The sequence below is a fragment of the Diceros bicornis genome, chromosome 10 (genome assembly GCF_020826845.1).
Source record: "Diceros bicornis minor isolate mBicDic1 chromosome 10, mDicBic1.mat.cur, whole genome shotgun sequence".
In the NCBI taxonomy this organism is placed as follows: domain Eukaryota; kingdom Metazoa; phylum Chordata; class Mammalia; order Perissodactyla; family Rhinocerotidae; genus Diceros; species Diceros bicornis.
The window spans coordinates 82690832-82710906 of record NC_080749.1 but is presented as its reverse complement, the minus strand read 5'-3'; the positions used below and the strand labels follow the sequence as shown (position 1 = coordinate 82710906).

General features: G+C 39.3%; 1 protein-coding gene across 1 annotated transcript in view; it reads right to left on the bottom strand.

The window, feature by feature from the left end:
- The window catches only part of PARD3B (par-3 family cell polarity regulator beta), a 931426-nt gene that overhangs the window by 132896 nt on the left and 778455 nt on the right, over positions 1 to 20075 (bottom strand). The window contains exon 20 of the mRNA XM_058549666.1: positions 12103 to 12405. Coding sequence (XP_058405649.1) covers positions 12103 to 12405 — 303 coding nt within the window. The remainder of the gene's footprint in view (positions 1 to 12102; positions 12406 to 20075) is intronic.

Sequence of the window (20075 nt, the reverse complement as noted above, 5' to 3'; positions counted from 1 at the left end):
ATGGAGAGTAAGATAGAGATTTAAACCAAATTATATTTGCAGTATCATTAAACATAAACAAACTAAATACTACAATTAAAATACAGAGATTGTCTCACTGGATATGAAAACAAAGCAAAACCTAACTATATGCCTCTTACAAAAGACAGACTTTAAATATGAGTCCAGAAATATTGAAATTTTGGTAAAAAAGATGTACTAAGCAAAAATTAAGCAAAAGAAAGCTGGTATAATTATATCAATATCAGACAAAGTAGACTTTAAAGCATCAGTCATTACTAGAAACAAAGTGAGACAAGTCCTAATGATAAAAGGGTAAATCTTTCAGGAATATATGACAAGCCTAAATTTGTATGAACCTAATAACAAGCTTCCAAATGCATAAAGCAAAAATTGACAAGACTAAAAGAATAAATAGATAAATCCACAATCATAGGAGGTTATTTTAACTTTAAAACAGAAAGTAAAAAATCTACAGAGCATGTTCTCCAACCACAATGGAATAAAACTAGAAATCAACAACAGAAAAACAATAGGAAAATCTCCCAACAATAGGAAACTAAATACATTTCCAAATAATCCGTGGGTCAAAGAGGAAGTCTTAAGAAAAATAAAAAAATACAGTGAACTGACTAAAATGAAAATATAACATAACAAAATTTATGGGACACAGATAAAGCACTGCTGAGAGGGATATTTATAGCATTATAGAATTAAATGCTTACATTAGAAAAGAAGAAATTCTCAAATAATCTAAGCTCCCACTTCAAGAAACTAGAAAAAGGAGGGAGAAAAAAAAAAAACAACAAACCAAGCAGAAGGAAGAAAATAATTAAGAGCAGAACTCAATGAAATTGGAAGCAGAAAAACAATAGAGAAAATTAATAAGACAAAATAGCTGATTCGATCAATAAAATTGAAAAACTCCAACAGGACTGACAAAGACAAAAAGAGAGAAGATACAAATTACAAATATCAGGAATGAAATAGAGAATATTGCTATAGACTCTGCAGTTCAATAAGATAATAAGGGAATATTCTATCAATAGACTAAAAAGTGAATACTACGAACAACTCCACACACATAAATTTGACAACTTAGATGAAATGGACCAACTCCTAGAAAAGCAAAAACTACCACAACTCACACAATATGATATAATTTGAATAGCTTTATAATTATTAAAGACATTGAATTCATAACTAAAAACCTCCCAAAAGAGAAATCTGTAGGCCCAGATGGCTTCGCTGGAGAATTCTACCAAATGATTAAAGAAGAATTAACACCAAGTTCTATTCAATTTCTTCCAGAAAAAGAAGAGGAGGTAACATTTCTCTACCCATTCAATGAAGCCAGTATTACCCCGATACCAAAACCAAGGAGGGTACAAAAAAATAAAACTACAGACCAACATCACTTGTGAATACAGATGCAAAAATTCTTATCAAAATATTAGCAAATAAAATTAAGTAATGTATGAAAAGAATTATATACCATGACCAAATGGTTTTTATTCCAGGAATGCAAGCCTGGTTTAATGTTTGAAAAGCAATAAATGCAATTCAACATATTAACAGGCTAGGAGAAGACTACTACTCAGCAATAAAAGAGAATGAACTATTGATACCCACAACAACTTGGATAGATCTCAAGGGCATCATGCCATGTGAAAAAGGCCAATCTCAAAAGGTTACAAACTTCCCCATTTATGTGAGTCCATTTATGTAGCATTCTAGAAATGACAGAGATAGAAAACAGATTATTGTTCGCCAAGGGTTGGGGATGGTGGAAAGAAGGGTGTGCAACCATAAAGGGGCAGCCTGAGAGGGATCTTTGTGGTGATGAACTGGTTCTGTATCTTGATCGCAACAGTGGTGACGTGTGTGATAAAATGGCCTAGAACTGTACAAACGCATTGTGTCAACATCAAATTTCTGGTTTTCACATTGTTCTATAACTATGTAAAATGTAATCACTGGGGAAAACTGGGTAAAGAGTACAAGGGACTTCTCTGTACTCTATTTGGAACTTCCTGTGACTTTATAAAACGTTTAAAATAAAGAGTTAAAAAATAATTACTATATATAACTATGGCTATATATAATAACTGTAAGAATATGGCTATGAAAAAAGTAAATAAAAACACATGAGGTCATGTTGGCAAGAACTGTCCATCCAAACTGCAAAAAAAATCTACTAAATTGATAAGGAAGAATATTTTAGAATTCTCCACACAATTTCAATTCACTCCTAGAGGATTAACTGTAATCTTAATGGTAGAATGCTGTAAGTGCCCTGATATCAGCATATATAATATTAGCTTAAACCTAAATGGTGCTTATTAACTTGCAGATGCTGTTTTTTTGTTTGTTTGTTTATATGCATAAACTCAGTTAAATTTTTGTAACAACAGTCTTATGTAGGTGCTACGATTATGCTCATTTTGTAGATGAAGAAACTAAGTGAGAGAGAAGGTAAGAAATCAGAGGACGGAGTGGTATGCAGATGTCCAGTGAGGCTTTGCTCTAAGGATGGGCATGGCTCAGGCCCAAGCCACCTACTGACCTTGACATAGAAAGTCTACTGCATTTGCATTGGAGAGAATGTCCCCCCTAACTCTGTGCTCAGAGGTCTTGGCAACTTGAAAAGTGAGACCCTGAGTAATGGCCAAGTTTGAGGGAATCCAGAGTGCTCAGGACTGATTAAAAGTCTGTGCAAAACAAAGGCTCTTGAATCCTATTTCTGATGAGTCCATATCAATCCCCAGTCAGCTCTCCGGGGGAGGGGGGGGCTGGTATTCCACAGCACATAAATATTAAAACATCTCTTTAAGATGTTGGATATTTATGAGTACTAACATTAAAACTATCTTTTACTGCCCTTTCTCATCCCACTGATTATTAATTGTTTGAAAAGATAAATACAGGAAAGCAATTGACCCAACAATGGCCTCTTCTTGATTACATATTGCATTAAATACAGAAATTATAAAGAGGGCACTTTGGAATCTGTCTTTCGCATCAGCAAAGATTGTGTAATGAAAAGGTATGTGGCTTAGCCTAATAGATTAATGCAAACCACAGGTCACAGGAGGCCTGGAGAAAGAGTGGTGGATCAACACAAATCTAGCACAGCCACAGAGAAGTAAGTCACAGTGTAAGGCTTCCGATATGTCCTTGTACTTCCATAGCTTTAAGCAGGGTACTTTGTACATAATAGGCAGCTACTTTTCTAGGGAATGAATGAATGAATGAATGAATGAGGGAGGAGGGACACCTGGAAGGTGAGGAGCAACGTGTGTGCTCTTTGCAGATGTTTAGTGGCTTCTGACACTTTTTACTGCAATCCATGCTGAGAAACACATTTTGCATCCTGTCCCAGTACTCAGTTACATATATACCCTGTATACGTATGCACGTATAAACATTTTACATCCATATGTAACTTAAACAAAAAAAGATCATGAAATAATTCTTACACATTACAATCTATGCAATGATCTTTTCTATTCTACCTTATTTTCCTAATAAAAAATGTTGGTTGATCCCACTCAATTGATTTCAAGATGCATTTACAGGTTACAACCTGCAGTTTGAAAAACCCTAGCATAGGTGGAAGCTCACGCATAGGTTTTGGAGGCAGAACTGGGTTGGTATCCTGGCTCTGCCAACTTTGTGCCTGTGTCACCATAGCTAAGTTTCTTAATTTCTCTGAGCTGCCAGTTTCTCACTTGTGAAGTAGATACTCACTCTACAGGATTTCTGTTGTCTTTCTAGAGCACAAATCTGAACATGCCATCTCTATTTCAAGCGTTCTCTGCCACTCTTGAGCTAAAGTCTAAATGCTTTCTCTTTGATTATATGGCCTTTAACAATATGGCCTCTGTTGATCTCCATCCTGTGCCTCTAGCTGGTCCTAATTTACACAGCACCTTCCAGCTCTTCTGATATACGCAGTTCCCTAAATGCTCCATGTTTTCTCTTTGGGCCTTTGTGCATGCTCTTCTGCCCACTAGATTAATTTCTACTTGTCTTCAGGTCACAATAGAGATTCCTTCAAGGAGTCTTCTTTGACCACTCAGATCTGCCTTCAGCACCGCTCTTTTGTGCTCCTACAGCATCTTTGGCTTACCCTTATCATGGCATATCACCATTACTATTCCAAAATATCAGCCACATCCGTCTAGAGGGCAGACAACTCTGTATTCTGTTCTATTCTCTGTGTTATTCATATGTCTAAAAAAATTCTGCACACCTCCTCCCACCTCCTCTTAGCAAACAGGATAAGTTAGATGAACATATCCTAAGGATCAGGTCGTTTGTGTGAAAAACAGTCAAGTCGATGCTTAAATGACAGCTTTAAGAAATCAGAGCAACCCTTTGCAAGCATCCTTCACACGTGCCCACTTACGACCAGTGGTGGAGGATGGCAGGGGGTCGGTGGGGGAGGTCTTGGAAGTGGATAAAGTGGATGGTCACTGAGTGCCAATCCTCCTTGCCTAGCTCATGTGTAATACAAGGGAAGGCTGCCTACGTTTGTTACCCCTGGACGCTGACAACTTAGGCAGACATAAGTCTAGCATAGTCCCAAGAGGAGGGCTCTCAGAAGATGGGAAAAAAATAATGAGAACATCAAGCTTTAAAGAGTGGGGCTGGAGGAAAGCAGAGTTAATGGTATATCAGTTACTATTAGCACTTATCTGGCCATAGAGATTCTTTCATTACCAGAGTTCTCATTATTGTTTAAAAGTCACTTAAAAATTGATGGTAATATGTTCTAAGAAAAAAAAAAGTCTGATTGCTTTGTTCAACTGATGAATTTTAACTCTCCATGGAAATGGCCTTCATCACTGGGATTCCCAGACTGAAATGAGATCACTGTGGCTCTGTAGAAACTAAAAGTCACATCTCCAGGTAATCTGCTGCAATCACTGTCTAAGCCCCTGAACGCGGCCTTACAAAGCTGTGAGTCAGAAGTGAGGCAAAAAAAGCCTTTAAACTAAGGTAGAATTAACAGGAAAAGTCACCAGTGAAAGAGACTGGGGACAAACACCAACAGAGTCCTGAGCTGTGCCTGACAAAGCCATGGCTCAACAAAACACTAAATCTCTGAAATCCAGAGACTGTTGGGTGAAGAGACATCAGTTATCCTGCACTGCCCAAGAGCACAAGATATGTTCACACCCAGCTGTTCACACCTGGCTATGAAGCTTTCCTGTTAACACTTTTTCCATCCATCATCACCTTTATCTTAGAATTTCCCCAAACATGCTTTTTCAGTGGTCACGAAAACCACTGAATGCATGTACCCCCGTTGCTTTACTTAAGTGATGTTAGAAGTTGTTCAGACTGAGATATTTCTGTCTCAGCTATAAAAGAGGGTCTACATAATAAAGATAGCCTCCCACAGGGAGTTACTAAGAATATATTAGAACAGAGTGTAATGTAGCATTAATCTATATCTTTTGCATTATTAAAGGGAACTGAAAAAAAAAGAGAGAGAAGTCATCTAGAGGTAACCTGTTTGTGGTGGATTCCATGGAATGACTTCCTAAAAGCCACTTCCAACTCTTCTCTCCCTTGCCTTTGTTCACTGGAAAGAGGAAACATGATTTCTCAGTGCCCTTTTGCAACTGGAAGAGACTTTTGTCAATGAGAAGTTGTTGGGGTCTTCTGGGAAATCTGTTCAAAGGGAGGACCTTGACTGGCACATTCCATTGGCCATTTGTCCCTTTCTCCTTCTTTTTCCTTGGAGAGTGTGCACAGGAAGCCTAGAGCTGCAACAGCCATCTTAGAATCATGATGCAACATGAGGAAGAGGACTAACCACCGGGGAAAGCAAAGGAGAAAAATGAAAAGAGGCCACTTGATGAGGCTAGGGCCACCTAAATTCCTTAAAGGGTGAAACAAATATTTGAGTTAGGTTTTCTGTTGTTTACCAGCCAAACAGGATCTGACGACACACTTGTTATCGACAGCTCTTCTGGGGCCCGTAGAAACACGGCTCGTCCATGCTGTGGACAACTGCTGAGCCCAACTCCGAACCAAACGGATGTTGAAGTGACATGGCAGGAAGAAAACACTGTTCTGATGACAAGCTTACGGACATCTAACCAGTTACAGTTTTCAACAAGCAGGTGACAACGTAGCCACGTGTGTAATAACTGTGCCCTTCACTTCTGCAGGTGATACGATGGATCTGAAAGAATCCGAGCTGTTTTCCTGCTTTTATCCCCTCACTTACCTTCTGTTTCTACTTTTTGTTTCTGATGATTGAAATACACCAGCAGGAGTTTGGGCTGGAATTAGGAATTAACCATTAACCATGTGACCATGGAACAGATGGAATCTAACAGGTTCCCAAACCCACGACTTTAAGGGTCAACAGCAAGATATAATCAGTAACCTTCCTAAATAGTTATATTTAGTTCAATAACTTTCTAATGTATAGTCCAATAATACATAATATAGTATAATAATATATAGTCTAATAACCTTCCCAAATAGCTATAGTCAACATTTATTGAACCAGGTACTGGGATAATTTCATTTATTCCACAAACAATCCAACAATCTTGTCCCCATTTTAGAGCGAGGAAACTGAGGCTTTGAAAAATTAATATATTTGAAGCAAGTTCCTAGAAAGACCAATCCATAGCCTCAGGTGTTTCCCAAATTGAATGAATACGCAATTTCCTGATTTATACAATATGTCCTATATATATCTCTATTCTAATGGAACACATTATACTGTAATTATATGTTTATGAGACAGTTTCAGCTATTAGACTGAGTTCCCTGAAGGTAAAGATAGGTTCTGAACTTCTTTGTATGACCTATGGCACACAACAGATGCTCAATAAAAGCTTCCTACAGACACTGGTGAATACCTGCTGGGAATCAAGGCTGCTTAAGTGGAACAGTGAGGAGCTGTGTGCTCTTTGCCACTTTAATTTCACAGCTGTGGTATATCAGTAAGTATTTAATAAGCAAGTATTAAGCGCCTACTATTACACTGGACCATGGAATGTCTTATTTTGCATAATTAAGTCTAAGTGGACACATTATTTGTGAATACCTGGAAAAGAAAAAAGTTAGCTCCAGGATTCACCAAGAACAAGTAATTCCCTTTCTTGTCAGGGTTGCTAGACTGGTAAACCCAGGGATTCTCACAAATGTCATGTACCCTAACATCAGTAAGATACTTGACAAAGTCTTCCACGGTGCTCATGGATGAACTGGAGAATGCATATAGATGACAGTGGGCTGGATTAATAGCTACCTGAACGTCCCAAAGGGTGTTGATTAATGGAGGTCTCGATGACGAGTCCCAGGGACTGTACTGGACATTGATCAACGATCTCATCAATGACACAGGTAAGTCCACAATGATTAAATAAAAGGATGGCATCAACCTAGGAAGGATAGCTAACATACTGGAGGACAAAAATCAATACTTTAAAATATCTTTATTGACTACAACGGGCTAAACCTAACGTGAAATATTTAACTTTGATAAACAGAATATCCTACATTTAAAAAAATCATTGTACAAATAGATTTTGTACAGTATATTGGGGCATCTGGCTTGATAGCAACTTAAGTGAGTGCCTCACCCTCTGACCCTCCATTTATCTTGGCCATTTACTCCTCTCGGGGTTCCGTTTTACTAAGCGTCCTGTAGTTCCTCTAACCATCATGCTTCTCTCACCACCACGCTGCTCTCTGTGCCTCTACCCAATGGCCCCACAGGCACCCCGTGCCTCCCTCCCAGCAGCACGGCTCAGGCTGTGCTCTCATTGCGTGTTTCCATCCTCGTAGCCTCCACTGGACTGTCGGCTCTGTAAGGAGGGGAAGGTACCCGTCTATTAACATTCTCCTTGTATCCTGATGAAACCCTTTCTGAACTCAGGTGCTGGCCTTTAGTAGACACTCAATAAATATTTGTTGAATTACATGCATGAAGATGAGAAATGGCAACTTGGAAAAGTTAATTTACTGAAGGTCACGCAGCAATGTTGGGAAGAGGACTGGATCCAGGTCAGCCTCATTCCAAAGCCCATGATTTAACTGGCCATTAGCATGTTGGGAGCCCAAGTGGATGCCACGTTACCCATGTGGGTACCAGTTTCCTTTAAATGAGAGTATGGATCTATATGATGGTGCAGTGTAGGGAAAAGAAGACTGTATAACATAAAGAGATCTAAAATAAAGTCCTGACTCCATGCTGCGTGACCTTGGGCAAGTCACTCAACTTCTCTGGGCCGCAGTTTCTGCGATGATAACATGAGAAGGTTATTCTGGATGGTCTCTGACTTCTCTTGTTAGCTCTGAAATACTGTCATGGAAGGAACTTCAAAGTTGCAGCCTTTTCCATCCTGTAATGACTCTGTTCTCTCTATAGCCAAGCTTACTGAGTTCTCACCTCCTGATCAATTCTCTTCACATTCCGATTTTCCCTCTGCTCCTATCTAGCTACTGACATTGTTCTAAATTAATGGATGATCTCTTAGTGGCCACATCCCAAATCCTCCTTTTAGTTCTCACTCTGTGGACCTCCTGAAGCATTTGAAATCCTTGCCTCTGTGGTCTCTGCTAAACACCTTCCTCTTAGTTTTAATCTCCGGTTTGGGCTGCTTCTCCTGTCTCCAATGCCACTCCCTTATTCCAGGTCCTTTCCGTCTTTCACTACTGTAACCATGTCTTAATTTGTCTCACAGTCTAACCCTCTTCCTCTTTATCTGCCATCAAGCTGGCAAAGCTATTTTCCCCAGATGTAAATCTATCAGCTCATTCCCCAGTTACACACTTGGAAGGCTCTCACTGTCCACAGGATTAGCAAATGCACAAACACCCACTGCTCACACGCTACCACTCATCCTTCTGGAGCCCACTATTCAAGCATAACTTCAGAACTCTTCTTAACACGGATTTCCAGACAGCTACTACCAGTCAGTACCTGTGAACATAGATGGAACCTAGTCATTCACAATCTGGCTCTAATCTGCTTTCCAGCCTCATTTCCTATCACTTTCTTTCCATCCACACTCTGTGTTCTGTGCACTTCTCAGCTTCCCTAATGCCATGCCCCTTCAGACCACTTCACCCTTGTACAGTCACGCACCACATAATGACGTTTTGGTCAACAATGAACAGCAGATACGATGGTGATCCCATAAGGTTAGCGCCACATAGCCTAGGTGTGTAGTAGGCTGTACCATCTAGGGTTGTGAAAGTGCACTCTATGATGTTCGCACAATGACGACATTGGATAATGACACATTTCTCAGAACGTGTCCCCGTTGTTAAGCGACGTGTGACTGTTCATGCTAATTATTCTGTCAGGAAAACAATTTTTCTACTGGATGTGGTCAATTCTTACTAATCCTCCCAGAGCCAGTTCAAATAGCGCTTTCTTTTGGAGACCTTTCCTGACCAGCAGAGTTGGAAAATAAAAGCTTCTTTTTGTTCTGTTGACATTATATTGCAATGATGTATTTCCATACGTGTTGATCCCCTTCTAACTAGAGCACAGCTTCCTCTGGACTGAGACCACAGCTTGGTCATCTTTTTGTCCTCCCTAGAGCTTACTATAGTAGCTAGAACACAGTAGGTGCCAAATAAATACCTACTGAATGAGTGAAAGACCGAACAGATGATGAACTGAATGACGGGCCTCTAACTGTCCGTATGGTAGGTTTAGAACTCATAGTCCTGCTCATGGACACTGCCAGGGACACTCCACAGCAGCTCTCTTCTTAGACTCACCTGGTCCTGGGCATGTCAGGAAAGCTCAGAATTTCATTGATAAAGGACAGTAATAACAATAACAACGACGGTGACAATAGCAACGTTATTGAATGCTTATTATGTGCCAAGACAAAAACTGCTTGCTTTAAGACTTAAAGAACAAGGAGCAGAACAGTCTCTACATATAATTAAAGAGAAGAGCAGAATAAAGATAATTCTGAGGATAAAGAGTAATACTTGGATCTGTTTTCCAAAAATATGACAACTATCTACAACTCCACTGAAAAAGCCTTAGATCATTTATTAATACAATGGGGCCAGAGCCACAGGAAAGACTACTGCTTCTGCACACGTCCGGCTGGGCAGTAAATAACATATTTTTCCCTGATATCATTCTACAGTGGCTCCAGTCAACATAATCCTAAGAAATTTCCCTCCTGGTCAAATCTACATGGATGAAAATTAGCTTAGGTTAGAGTTTCCTAGTGTTTCAAAGAATAACCACAAGATCTGGGAAAAAAACAAGCGCTAGGTGACAAAACTTTGGGGAGTGATCGTGTGATTGTTGCCTGCTCCTCTTCAACACTCACGATGCCTATTAGCTCATGGGGGATAAGAAGACTGCAGTGAGAACACCTGGGCACTGTGGCTTCACCCAGAAGTCTCCACATGTATTTGTTTAATGAACATTTTTTTTATAGAAAGCCTTGTCTTTATTTCTATGGAATTAGTATTGGGAAATACTGGTTTTAGAGGTTCCTAGAAACAGTCCCTCTGTCCTGGGATTCTAGCAGTGGGCACACGCAAAGGGGACTGCCATGAAGACCTACCTGGTTTAGGGAAAGTAAGACTGGCTGCGGTCTGGGCCAGAAGAGACTCATGCCTGGTATTATCATTTACATGATACAAGTTCAACCTTATATGAAGGCTTGGAAGAAAAAGGCCAACTCCTAACTGGTAGTTTGAATTAACAGTTTAGCCAGAAGAGACTCATGCCTGGTATTATCATTTACATGATACAAGTTCAACCTTATATGAAGGCTTGGAAGAAAAAGGCCAACTCCTAACTGGTAGTTTGAATTAACAGTTTAGTTATTATGGCTGTCTCACACAGTCACAGGAATTTATATTTTCATTTTATCCCAAAGAAAAACTTGACCATCTTTCTTTAATACTATCCACCTGGAAGCCTGACAGTAAGGATTAAAAATTGCTCCTTCCTTCCCACTTGGTTATTGGAAAGGCTCTGAAAGGTAATCAGTCTTGTGAAGCTACACTTTACAGTCTGCATAAAAATGCCATGATTTCCCTTCCTCTCCCCGAGCTAATTGAAAGTGCATAATATCACCCAGCTGGGGAAATGTGAACAGTAAACACGTGCAATATATCATGCCCTCACACAGAGGCTGGGTACTAACACAGACGGGCTGGTTGTCAGGACCAAAGGAAATCTGGAAAACAAGTCTTTTTTCACCTAGAATCAGAGGTCTCTGTGCTTGCCACCACTGCCCCCTCCCCTACTCCCTCCAGACTTCAAGCCACAGCCAGATTAAACCAAGGTCAACTCATTCCTTGCATGCATAATTCCAAGGGTCACCTAACAATGTATATTGACTAAAACTCTCTTCTATCAGCCTTTCAAGAGATGAGGCATTTTACTTTTGGCAGGAGGTGGGGTTGGAATCACCTTGTTCCCTAGGTACTTCAATTGTACTGACAGATGGTCCTATTATCTCTCTCCTTAGCTGCTAAGCCTAAAGATCCTTGGCCTTGTCACCTCTTATCTTTCTCTACTTCATCAAACTCCGATTGCCAAGATTATCTCCTTTTCAACCTCTGATCATCCATGAATATCTACACAGGATCACATTTTCCTTGAGTATAAAATCCAAGTCTTACTTTTCAAAGTCCTCTGTGCCTCTGCCGCTATCTACAACTCCACCTCAATTACACCGCCTTAGAAGTCATCATTCTCTTCTCTGACTCCTCACCTTCAAGTGTCATGCCATCTTTTTGAATACTTCTTTCACCGTACGGCTCTTAGGAGAAAGGACAGTATTCCTTCAAAGTTTTCCTCACTAGTTCTCTGTCACAATATTCCTTCAAAAATTGCTCCCTGTTGCACCATGAACTCAACTACTGCGATTCATTCATGCCACCTTATAACTGGCTATTGTTTCATTTTTGATGGCTGATACCTTACGGTTAGGTCAAAGCATAGCACTTGTCAAGGGTACTATGTCATTTCAGCCTTAATAGATTGAAGGATATATTTTTATCTGTGTCAGCAGTAGAGATGATTTGAAACTTACTGAATTAAAACTACATTCATCTTTCAATAGTTTGTATTACCTGTCAACTGGCATGGGTGGATGGTAAGGCTTGTTGACTTTGGCATAGAGACCCTCTAAGTGGTCTCTCTCTGGAGACAGTGGACGGCCATCCCGAGGGTAAACCAGTGGTCCAGTCCGTGGGGGAGATGGAGACCTATAGACCATTGCTGATGCACATGGTTCCCGGAAGTGGTTCACCCTGGCGTAATTGGGGTCCGTTTCATCATCGTCCATATCATGCAGTGATCCAATCGCACCAGTAGCATAATCAACAAGACCTCTTGCCTGCTTTTCTCTTAATTCCTGATGTTTTGCTCCAATCCTGAAAAATGTAGAACAGGTAGCAGAGACGTGAGTTTATATGCTCATACAATGACATACTCTCCTGAATCTATGTTAACTCTTCCTAGTCAGTCACTTAGCTGTCACTTTCCTGTTTACTCAAGATCACACCATGTAGAAATGCCAACAGCATATTCCATGGGATTAATTTTATAGCTCTGACCTTTATTTGTCACAGGGTCGTTACTTTTATAGCAATGTTATAGGTATTTTAACATCTTGCCCACTGATGACTGGGCTGATGGCAGAGTCAGAGGCTGATTCTCATTAACATCGTCTCCCTACAACTGGGATGTGCTTGTGGGAAGAGCACATCTTTGGTGTAATATTACAGAGTCTTCCCTGGGAGGGGGCTGCATGTTAAAGAGCCCATCGGAATCTTACACTTCGTCTATGATTTCACTATTTGGTGCCCTAGAAGTTCCATTGTACTCTTCAAAAGAAAAGAGCTTGCAAAAATTGATTTAAATATGAAAAAGAAATACAGAGGCTTTCTGGTCACTAAAAGCAGTGGGATCAGAGGTAATTTATAAGAGATTCTACGTTTTTTGGTTACACAAATGGGGATCACTGTGTCTCATCATACAGGGGCTGGGGACAGAGCAAAATCGTGGAGAAATTAATAGGCTCCTGACAGAGATGGATGGGCACATATAAGTAAATTAAACACCATTACTGGCAGAACTCCATATCACTAAAGCCTTGAGTGATATTACAAAACGCTGCTGCTAATCAGTGTCCTGTGCAGACTACTGGGAATGCGAGAGGCAAAATATACTTAGGTGGATTCCAAATCCATCTGAAGTTTGAGAATTTGACATCTAATCTGGAAAGTGTTGGATCAGCTCTCCTAAATTCCGAGCTGTGTGTTAGAAGGGAAAGGTCCATGTGGCATCTTATTGGACAAGGGTGCTGTGATGGTGCCAGGAGGTGTTCTGAGCGAAAGAGGAAAGAGTGTGACCCCACATCACGGGAGTAAGGATGAGAGGAGTAAGACACCGCCAGCTCGGGCTCAAGAGAGCCTCTCAGGAAAGGACAACATGCCTGCAGGCCTGCACCAGAGAACAGGAGAGGGAGGAGGAAAGATCTACATATGACTGCAGACAGAGAGGGAAGGCCTGGATGAGTGAAAAACAAGAAGAGAGCTCTCCCAGTTTCTTCTCCTCTTCAAACAAAACAGCTGCTTTTGCACATGGCAGCTAGTTTTATTCTACAGAACATTAAAGTCTTCGTAAAAATCTTTAACAGCCATGAGCTTTCGAAGTGTTTTCTCTTTTGGCAGAACGGGTTTTTTTTTTTGAGTAGAGAAAGGGAAAAAAGAAAAAGGGAAGGAAAAAAAGACCAAGAAGAAGTTATAGGACAAAAACTTAGTTAGCATCTATCCTCAAGTCACAACAGACGAAAATAAATGCCAGGATACATTATTGCTTATCTCTTTGACTAGGTCAAGTCATGTACTCTACACATCAGTAATTAGAAGAATTTATATTTTTGCAAACGGCAGCTTGACTCTCCAAGGGATTTTGAATGAAGATGAAAGGATGATTACACAGGAGGGTACCCCTTAGGAGGCCCTGCCTGTCTCTTTTCAATGCATGTTAGTCCTAGATTCATGGATGTTTGTTTTGAATAATTTTTGATAAAGAAGATAACCTGCTCCATTCTGCAACAAAACAATCTTTCCAGGGACAGTGCAGGCTGGATTATCAGAGAATGCTTGCTGCGCTAAGACGAGAGGGATGGATTTCCATTGCAAATAGAGCACAGGACATCAATAAAGTGAGGGAGTGAGATTCTGTGTGGTTAGTATCCCTCCTAAGTGGGATGCCTTCAAGAGAAATCATTCAGCAGAAAGACGAACATCTCATGCCTGCCACGTGGGGCTACATGTGTGCATTAATGACAGAGGAAAACACTAAGCTTGATTTTTAAAAATCACAGAAATACAACACTAGTATCTGTGTTCCTTATTTCATCATTTCTCTTTCTCAGAGGTTTTCTCATTAATTAAGCTTGCTGAGTATGTAAAGATTCTTGGAAGAAAAGTACTCTGTGTATGCAAAGCAGTATTTTATCTTGTATTTTTCCTTCCTAAAACAAAACCAAATTTCTCCCTGATCCTCTCTGCACCGCTGGGCATTTCAGTAACTAACTTCGTATTAATCACTCAGTAGGTGAAATAGTAATTTCTCTGAATCATCATTATTATGCCACATATCAGGGTCTCTTGTGTGGGGAGGACAAGGCAATATCAGAAAAGGGGTGTATGGAGGCAGAAGAGACTCTCGCAAGAGAGAAATGTCAAGGAGATAGATTTTTTTGGTAGCTCCGAACTCCCTCTGCCCCAATTCATTGTGAGAATTCTAATTGTTTATAGTCATTCCCACCTGGAGGTCTCCTTACTACTGGAAACTCAACCTGTTAAATCTATTTTTCACAATAGCCCTTGATAATATACCCTTTTTATTCGATGGTACCACCAGCTTCCCCATTCTCCCCAGCACACTGCCTTTGAATTGTTTATATCTCTTCTCTCTCTCTCCTCCTATGGAAACATTGTTTCTTTTTTCTGTTACATCTCTTGGATATCCTCTTTTATTTCCATCTCTTTAGCCACAGTCTAGTGTTCAGAGTTTATATTGTCCAGATCTGCACTGTCCAATATGGTGGCCGTTAGCCATATGACGCTATATAAATTTAAATAAGAATTACTGTCAATTAAATAAAATTTAAGATTCAGCTTCTCAGTTTCACAAATCACATTTCAAGTGCTCAGTAGCCACATGTGGCTTGTGACTACTATATTGGACATTGCAGATATAGATGAATTCCAGAACTGTAGAGAGTTCTATTGGACTGTGCTGGCCCAGATTAGTCTAAGATTTTCGGTATGTCACCACATACCACTTTAATCTATACCTTAAAAGCCTGCTTGAATCATCTTCCTCAAAGAGCATTTCCATCATATCTCTGTCAGATCAAGGACCTCTAACAGGAGATTGTAATAAATGATGGAGTAAGAGTGCGGTTAATTTACTTCCCTCCATGAGATGCTAAATGAACAAACAATTGAGAAATTGAGAAGAAAATTCCATCTACAATGGAATTAGAAAATGGCCATGATGTTATAACATGCAGTGAAATTTGGACTCAACCCAAAGAGGGTGGAACACCAAGAGGTGATATGCACCACGTATCCAGCAGGTGTACATTTCACTGAAAGTAAGAGCGAGAGTCCAGAGGACTACAGACTACAAACTTGCATTTAGGAAAAGAGGGTCTGAAGACCCAGACCCTGGAATTGTGGGGTCAATCTCTGTAGGTTCCAACTTCAGAATGGAGGAGAAGTGGGGTCAGAAGAGAGATATTTCCTCTGAGAGATATATTTCCTTCTCCCCTGAAGAAACTTCACGGAGGTCAATGGGGAGAAGAGAGGAAGCTCCAACCTGCTCTGGAGCTGACAGGCAGAATCAGCAGAGCAGAGAGAAACACACAAACTCATCAAAATGAAACCAAGATCTCAGAGACTTCACTAAGTAGGCTGTTAGGGTGTTCTTAGGGTGATCTGCTCTCTCAAAATGGAAGACCATAGAAAACAAGCCCTCAGGGCAGTGCACCCAACAGATTTGGCAAAAAGATATCTTGAGCAAGTGTATGGAATTGAAGCTGCTCGTGGCTCTAGACCTCTACGCCCATGTCAGCTAACACTAAATTTTAGCACAGATTTCTTTTAAACATTGTAGAACATGAAATTAATGGGTCATAACAAGCATTTTAAAAATTAAATACAATAAAAGAGAAAATATTAGGGCTTACTGCACGTAGTAAGCATAAGTATTGTTTCAAGAAGGAGAAAAATTAAGTCATCTAAAAATTCAGGCAAATTCCAGCTAGCCTCAAACATGCATAAAGACAAAAGAAAAACATTCTCAAAATTTAAAAACTCAAGGGAATATAACACTTGTCGACCCATCTTGAAAAACTACTTAACAATGACAGCAGCCAACTGAGGCCGAATCAGAACGAGGAACTCAAGCTGATGAAGCAGTGGAGTGACAGGCGTGGAGGTGAGCAGCACATTCATACAAATATCAAACTAAGGCTAAGGACTGTAGCAACACAGCTACAGAGAAAAACAAATGTTCTAAACTCTGACAATAGAAAAATAATATCACTAATGAAAATCAGAAGCCAGTAAGGAGGTGAGTTAGGAGAAAGCATTAATATGCAACTTTATTCACTTCCTCACCTTTAAAGCAGGCATCAGTAGTTACTGTTTAAAGTTGATAAATCAAGAACAGAGGGTTAGTATATTAAATATAATTACAAAAAACTACTACAACAACCAGTTATCAGGAGAAGAGAAATGCATAGAACAAAACCCCCACATAGAAAATAGAAAACGAAGAAAGCAGTAAAAAGAAAGTAACATAACATCAGATGACCAGATTTATCTTTTCTGACAATAAATGAAAATGGAACAAATTTCTTTATTATAACTAAAGGATCCCAGATATAATGAAAAAGGAAAACACACTATGTGCTATCAAAATAGTGAAAAATGGGGAACAGCATTAATGTGCACTAATAGGAGATGACAAAAGAAATACTGGGCAGCTTAAATAATAGGGTCATACTATTCCTACACTAAAGGAAGTAGATAGACACATGGGTCTGGATACATATAAACACCTGTGTCATGTATGTATGTGTACTTGCACATGCATAGAAAATGTCTGGAAAGATACACAAAAGTTCATAATAGTGACTGCCTCTGGAGAGTGGAATTGGAGGTATACTATCTGCATTTTTATGTCATATATTTTTAGGATAATTTTAAAGATTTAAAAAATATAAAGAAGTCCCTTACAACTATATGCTGACTGTTGTAGTGAATCAAAACTTTAAAAAACAAAACCCCAAAACATTCAACAGGCACCAGCAGGCATCCTTGTTCTCCAAACCTACCAGACCTGACTTCTCAGACTCCTTTATCAACCCAGTTATGACCGTTTTCTTCAAATTTCCGTTCATTGAACATTTGTTTGGTCCCTTCCACGTCAATGGTGTTTGCCTAGAGTACATTCTCCATTAATCAATTATTTGACTTTAGTTTTCTCTAGAATAAAGACTAAACTTTACTCATTTAAACTCATTTTTAAGCTCATTTACAGCCCCACATTGATCTCAATAACTCTCCTCCTCTTCAACCCACATATCCAGAAAATTCTCTATTAATCTGTAATTGTTATATATTTTTATATACTTTGCAAAAAAACAAAACAAAATAAACACCTTCATTTGATTCATTTCTAGACACACTGCTTCCAGAACTAGACTACAAGCTCCTGAATGTCATGTGAGTTTTCCTTTTGCAATTTTGGCTGACTGACTGACATTCATTCACACTTACTGATATTACGTTGCATACTAGAAATAAAAAGGGGGCAATTCTCAGTCTCTGACTTACTATCAGGGAGATATAAACAAGTAGGCACAATTCAATGGGAAAACAAAGATCTGTGTGTACAAAGGTGAAGATTCATTTCAGCTTAGGGGTTTTGAGGAAGAATTGTGAAGGCAGGGCCACACGAACAGGGCTTTGAAGGAACTGGTCAACCTTGTTCCAGGAGGAGAGAAGAGATGTGGAAACGGGGTGAGGCACTCCAGTCAGAGGGAGGAACACAGCAAATGAGCACGGAATGCATGATTTACCGAATGCTGGTGTGATTCTGATGTGGTGGGACAGAGGTTTGAGTTATCCACCTACAGCTCCCCCACAAAAAGAACACATGTAGTAAAAGTTATCAGCAAATTTCTATAAGGTTTATGTAACACACATTTGCCTAACATTTAAAATTTTGGTGAGGAAAAGCCTATTACACTTTTTTCATTTGTCTCTTTAATCTTTATTATAAAATGAAACAAAGATACAGAAATTCATACAAAACAAACCTATGGATTAAAGAACAGTTATAAAGCAGACACGTTTGCAACTATCACCGAGGTCAAGAAACAGACCTCTGTGTTCCTCTTCATCACAACCACGTCTATACAACATATGTAGCTCCTTTCTTCCACCTTAAGAATCCTGCTTCTCAAGACACAGGGGATGCTTGAAGTAAATATCCACGATTACAACTTGCTTTACTCTATATTACACATATAATAGTTTCAAGATAACACCACCAATACTACCACCACCAAAATGATTATTAAAAAGAGTTAAACATTTCTTTTCAATGCTCTTCCCCTCATCCCTCTGTTTTTGTAGTTGTACTATGCCTACATCATTAAAGCATGCAGTAGCTACAACCCATCCCTCTCTTCTGTTCATTTAATCTCATTTAATCTTAGCTCTACAAGTAACTATGTACTAAATATAGAAAAATAAATATATATTTAATAAAGACCGACAGTGCTAATATCAATGAGTATGCAGTCATCTACCAGATTCCTCAGGAATAACTCCTGGGACAGGGTTTCTCAAGTTGATAACAGTATGTCCTTCATATCTGAAAGCCAGTTTTGCTAGATACAAAATTATTCGCTCACCTTTTACCCTTGAGTATTTTAAATATGCAACCCCATTTTCTTATGACAAAGTATTGCTGTTAAAAAATTGGACGAGGGGCCGGCCCAGTGGCTCAAGTGGTTAAGTGCTCGCGCTCCACTGTGGCAGCCCGAGGTTCGCCAGTTCGGATCCCGGGCGCACACCGACACACCGCTTGGCAAGCCATGCTGTGGCGGTGTCCCATATAAAGTGGAGGAAGATGGGCACGGATGTTAGCCAGGGCCAGTCTTCCTCAGCAAAAAAAGAGGAGGATTGGCAGATGTTAGCACAGGGCTGATCTTCCTCACAAAAAAAAAAAAAAAAGTTGGACGATAACCTAATTTTATTTCTCTCATTAATTACTTATAAGAAATTTGCTCTTTTTGCTTATCTGGTCAAATTATTTTATTTAAAGTCCAATAATTTTACTAGAAAAGTCATTCTGGGTTGATAACTCTTTCAATATGTACTTGTAAGTATATTTTTTCCATCAGGGAAGTTTTCTTGAATTATAGTTTTTATTGTTAATGTTGTAGGATACAAGTCGAATATAAAAAAGTCAATTGTATTTCTACATACTAGTAGTGAACAATTAGACAATAAAATCAAGAAAATAGGATTAAAGAACATTACAAACTTAAGGATAAATTTAACAAAAGACATGCAAATTCTCTACAATGAAAACAATAAAATATTTGAGAGAAATTAAAGACGATCTAAATGAATGGAGAGTTATACCTTGTTCATGGATGAGAAAAGTCAATATTGTTAAGATGTCACTTCATCCAAATTGTTCTATAGATTCAATGTCATCCCAATTAAACTCCTACTAGGTTTATTCTCCAAAAATTAACAATGTGATTGTAAATTAATTTGCAAAGTTAAAGGGCAAAGAATAGCCAAAATAATTTTGAAAAGTAAGAATAAAGTTGGAAGACACACTACTGACTTTAAGACTTACTAGAAAGCTTCAGTAATCAAGCCAAAGTGAGAGAAACGGATGAACAGAACAGAAGAGAGTCCAGTAACACACCCACACATCGTCCGTGACGCAATTTACAGCAAATGTGCCAGAACAATTCAATTAAGAAGGGAAA